This window comes from Pinus tabuliformis, chromosome 2_2 (assembly GCF_031772625.1).
Source record: "Pinus tabuliformis cultivar Carrire ecotype Pingquan chromosome 2_2, CPIR1, whole genome shotgun sequence".
Lineage (NCBI taxonomy): Eukaryota > Viridiplantae > Streptophyta > Pinopsida > Pinales > Pinaceae > Pinus > Pinus tabuliformis.
The window spans coordinates 1,194,857,349-1,194,861,940 of record NC_142300.1 but is presented as its reverse complement, the minus strand read 5'-3'; the positions used below and the strand labels follow the sequence as shown (position 1 = coordinate 1,194,861,940).

General features: G+C 34.2%; 1 protein-coding gene and 1 long non-coding RNA gene across 2 annotated transcripts; both read left to right on the top strand.

Moving 5' to 3' along the window:
- The first annotated feature begins 291 nt into the window (after window positions 1-291).
- LOC149197780 (malate dehydrogenase, mitochondrial-like) lies at window positions 292-1,731 on the top strand. The gene is made up of 3 exons (XM_089405966.1): window positions 292-508; window positions 753-880; window positions 1,539-1,731. The coding sequence occupies exons 1-3, from the start codon at window positions 434-436 to the stop codon at window positions 1,540-1,542; spliced, it is 207 nt and encodes a 68-aa protein (XP_089262092.1). The 5' UTR covers window positions 292-433; the 3' UTR covers window positions 1,543-1,731.
- A 16-nt stretch (window positions 1,732-1,747) lies between these two features.
- On the top strand, window positions 1,748-2,479 carry LOC149197779 (uncharacterized). The gene is made up of 2 exons (XR_016254787.1): window positions 1,748-1,888; window positions 2,061-2,479. It is a non-coding gene; the product is annotated as an uncharacterized LOC149197779 (long non-coding RNA).
- Window positions 2,480-4,592: the final 2,113 nt, after the last annotated feature.

Below are 4,592 nucleotides of genomic sequence, written 5' to 3'. Positions count from 1 at the left end.
TCATAGGAATGCAGTGACATGATGGACTTGGGACATGATCACCATGACAGAAGCTGACTGAGGAATACAGATCAAGTGTACAGCATGACAGAAGCTAACTGAGGAATACAGATCAAATGTATAGCATAAGAGGTTTGAAGCTTCATTTTTTTCCAGCTTCAAACATCACGGGGCAACAAAGGTTGGGGTTAATAATTTGCCTTAATTATCCTAGCAAAATTGCAAGGAGAGGAGGAAATCAAATTATCACATCCAGTTCTATGCAGGACAGCTGAATATGGGAATTGAACCCGGGTGGGAAGGATAACAGTCTTTGCACACAACCATCTGGGCTAGACCCAATACATGATATGCTGCAGGATCTTACCAACATCATGCTTTTTTTAACATTAGATACAATTCTCAGTTTTATGTTTGTTGTTGATGTCATCCTATGCTGTCTGCAGAAGTTGATGTTCCTGTTGTAGGTGGACATGCGGGTGTTACAATTCTTCCACTTTTTTCACATGTATATGACTTTGTTGGATCCTCATCTTGAGTTTTTTCTTTACTCTTGTGGACATGCGGGTGTTACAATTCTTCCACTTTTTTCACATGTATATGACTTTGTTGGATCCTCATCTTGAGTTTTTTCTTTACTCTTGGATATTAGAAAATTAATTTATCAAAGATAAAATGAGATCATAATTACCTACCCTTCAATACAGTTAAAAAGGGAACATACACTTTTTTGTTTTGATAAAAAAATTTAGGCAACACCAAAGCCAAACTCTGTATTGTCTGAGGAGGACATTAAAGCCTTGACAAAGCGCACACAGGATGGAGGAACTGAAGTTGTTGAAGCAAAAGCAGGGAAAGGTTCAGCCACACTGTCTATGGCGTAAGTTTATGTTTTGGTCCTCTATAGTGGCTAATATGCATTCATATCTTTTGAATGTTTTTTTATTCTTATGTGACTGTCTAGAGTGCTGAATTTTTCATCTTGATGCAGTAGTTGGAGTCAGATAATATTATCATGGTGTGTGCTTCATGATTTCATGCTTGGCATGCAACATGATTTCATGCTTGATAAGTACCTAATCTGAGATTCACTGTCAGTGAGAATATGGCATGAAGGAGCTTCTTTCTCTTTATCTGAATCTTGTACTTCATACATTTGCATGTCTCAAATCTTTTGCCTTAAGCTTAGGTACTTATCCTACATGAAATCATGTAGCATGCATGTCTCAAATCTTTTCCCTTAGGCTTTCTCATTTGTGTGAAACTCAGCGGGTGCTTTTAACCTGTGAGGTTTGACCGATGGATTGTTGCCTTTCATTTACCTTAGTTTGATTGAAATGTTCAGAGTTAATCTAGATTCTGCATGCAAAGATCCTTCCCTAAGAAAAGCCATGAGTCTCTTCAAGGATGTTATTCCTTCTTAAACATAAGATATGTCAAATGGATCCCGCAAAAGTTGTGTGCTTGATGATGGGTAAATCTGGGTATGAGATTTACAAATTTGCACTTACATGTATGCCTGTGGTTGCAATTCACAGATAGGCGCATAACATCCATTCATTACCTCATCTTGAGCATTTGAGCATGGTTCATGCAAAAAACATTGCTGGTCAGTTAAATCCATTAGTTGAAAACTTGGAAGTGAAGAGTAGTGTTGTAGTCTTCTCTATGTTGATGAATGCTTTTTGAGACTTCAAAATGTTTAGACATGCAATTCCTTTTTCATCTTGCTCCTGTGTTCTCAAAAAAAAAAAATTCTACTGTTTTTTAAGGCCAAATATAAACCATGGGATATATATTTTTACCCTGAAGACCTCCAAATCATTTGGAAAAGGAGGTGCTGCAGCAAAAGAGATGGGTTGAATTTGTTGTTTGGATGGACTCTATGGTATGTAATCTTAGTTGGATTTCCAATATACTTTTAAAACATATTTTCATTTTATTTTTTAGTACTATTAGATATTATATCTTACCTCATTTTATGGTTAACATTGTATAACAAAAACATGCGTTGTGTTATGTAATTAATACTAACATGTAATATTGATTTTTTTTGTCAGAATGATATAGGTAATGATTGCCAAGACGATGATCCAAATTATGTTCAACATATATTAGGAGATGATGAGGATGAGGATGAGGATGATGGTGGTGAAGGAGGAGATGATGATGATAGTTGCGGTGTTGGTGATGATGTGGATCATAGTAATGAGGATGGTCAAGATGATCATGAGGATGGTCTTGGTGGTGGTAGCTAGGCATGCACATGCATTGTTTTTTATGAAGAAATTATTGTGTAGAATGACATTGTTATGTTTAGATGGCTGTTGTGAATTTACCCTATATCAATGAGACATTTTGATTTTGTAATCATACGATGAGTTTGATTTATGTATGTTGTTAATTTATCGTAGAATAACGATATTCATGAAATATTTTGATTTGTTAATCATATTTGAATTTTAGTTGTTTTGATTAAAAATAATACTGATTTTATTAGTATTATGTTGCTATTTTATACATGTTTTGAAAATTGTTAATGACACATTGTTATTTTTTTGGATGGATGTTGTCAATTTCTCTTAAATTTCTTTACAAATGATTTTGAATTGTGATATCTGCTTTAATGATATTTAGAAACTATCATATATTTCACTATGAATCTATAAAGGGGGTCATATATGTAAAGAAAAATATACTCTATATAAGAAGTCAAATGCGGATGTAACCATGGATGCAAAATTGAAAGTAAAATTGGATGTTAAACTAGGAATTAATACAAAATGCAAACAATTAACATACAAAGTGTTTTAAATTAGAAGTGAAAAATTGTGCAATAGTTGACACAAAGAAGGGAACAAAACATGGCATACAAAAGGATATCAAATTGGGCAAAAACAAGGACACATAAATGGGAACCAAATTAGATGCAAAAAAAGACAACAACTAGATGTAAAATAAGATGCAAAGTTGAGCGTTAAAAAGAAACAAAAAACGTTACAAATTAATATGCCAAATGATGATGCAAATAATGGTGTAAATTTGGGATGCAAACTTGGGTGCAAAAAAGGAAAAAAAAAAAGATGTAAGAAAAGACATAAAACAAGATGCAAAATGGGGCTGAAAAAAGGTGAAACCAAGGATGCCATATTGGATGTAAAAAATGATTCCTAATCACATGCAAATTTAGGCTCGAACTTAGACACAAAATTATATGCAAATGTGGACACAAGATGAGGCAAAAAAAGATGCAAATTTGGATGGTGAAAACGATGTAAAACTAGACACCAAAAAAATGCAAAATTGGATGAAAAAGTCGGTGTAAATAATGGTGCAACATTGGACACAAGTAGACACAAAAAAATGGTGCAAAAAGGGGCATAAAATAGCTTAAAATTGGATGCAAAACTTGGTGCAAAAACAAATACAAAAGTAGACGTAAAAAATGGCTCTAAATTGAATGTACCATTAGACACAAAATAAGATGCAAAGGTGGACACAACACATGACTCAACATAAGATGCAAATATAAATGCAAATTTCGATGCTCAAAATGATGTAACATTAGATGCAAGAGATGGTGTTAAAAATGATGCAAAATTGGATGAAAGAAATGACGCAAAATATGGTGCAAAATGAGATGGGAAAAATGGAGACAAATCAAACGTAAATGTGGATGTAAAAAATGGTCCAAAAAAAGATGCAAAAATGGGCACAAAAATGGATGCAAAATTTGGTGCTAAATCAAATTCAACACATGGTGCAAAGATAGGCACCAAAGCTGGTGCAAAAATAGAAGCAAAAACTAGTGTAAGACTAGATACAAAACCTGGCGTAAGACTAGATGCAAAAACTGACACAAAATGGATGCATAAAAAGACATTAAATTGGATTCAAAATACAGTGTAAACTTGATGCAAATGATGGTGCAAAAATGGAAGCAAAGAATGACACAAAATAGGAAGCAAAAGAGAATGAAAAATAGATGCAAAAAATGACACAAAACTAGAAGCAAAACCTGTCATAAAATAAGATGCAAATCTTGGTTCAAAATTTGACGCAAAAAATGATGCATAGTTTGGTGTAAAAAATGATGCAAAATCTAGCGTGAAAAAGGATGCAAAATCAGGTGCAAAAAAGGACGCTTTAAAAATTGTACAATAGAGCCAGATTTAGCGCCAGGTTGCTCATCACAATTACAAAAAAAATGCACTAAAATCTGGCGCTAAATCTGGCGCAAATTGCTGTTTTTGTTGTAGTGTTTGTAGATCTGGCAGTGCTAGTATGGGTGTTGTACCAATTTTTTCTTTCAAGGTGTCGAAGGCTTTCTGCTGTTTACCTCCCCACTGAAACACCTTGTTCAATCCTGTCAAAGCATGTAAGGGAGCTGCAATTGAGGAAAAATTTGAAATGAACTTCCTCCAATACTGTGCTGCTCCTAAGAAGCTTCTCACTTCTATAGTAGACTTGGGTTTAGGCCAGTTTACAATGACTGCCACTTTAGAGGGATCTATTTTCAATTCACCTGCCCCTACTATATTACCCAAATAATTTAGAGAGGTTTTGCCAAATTCACATTTGGAGAGTTTAAC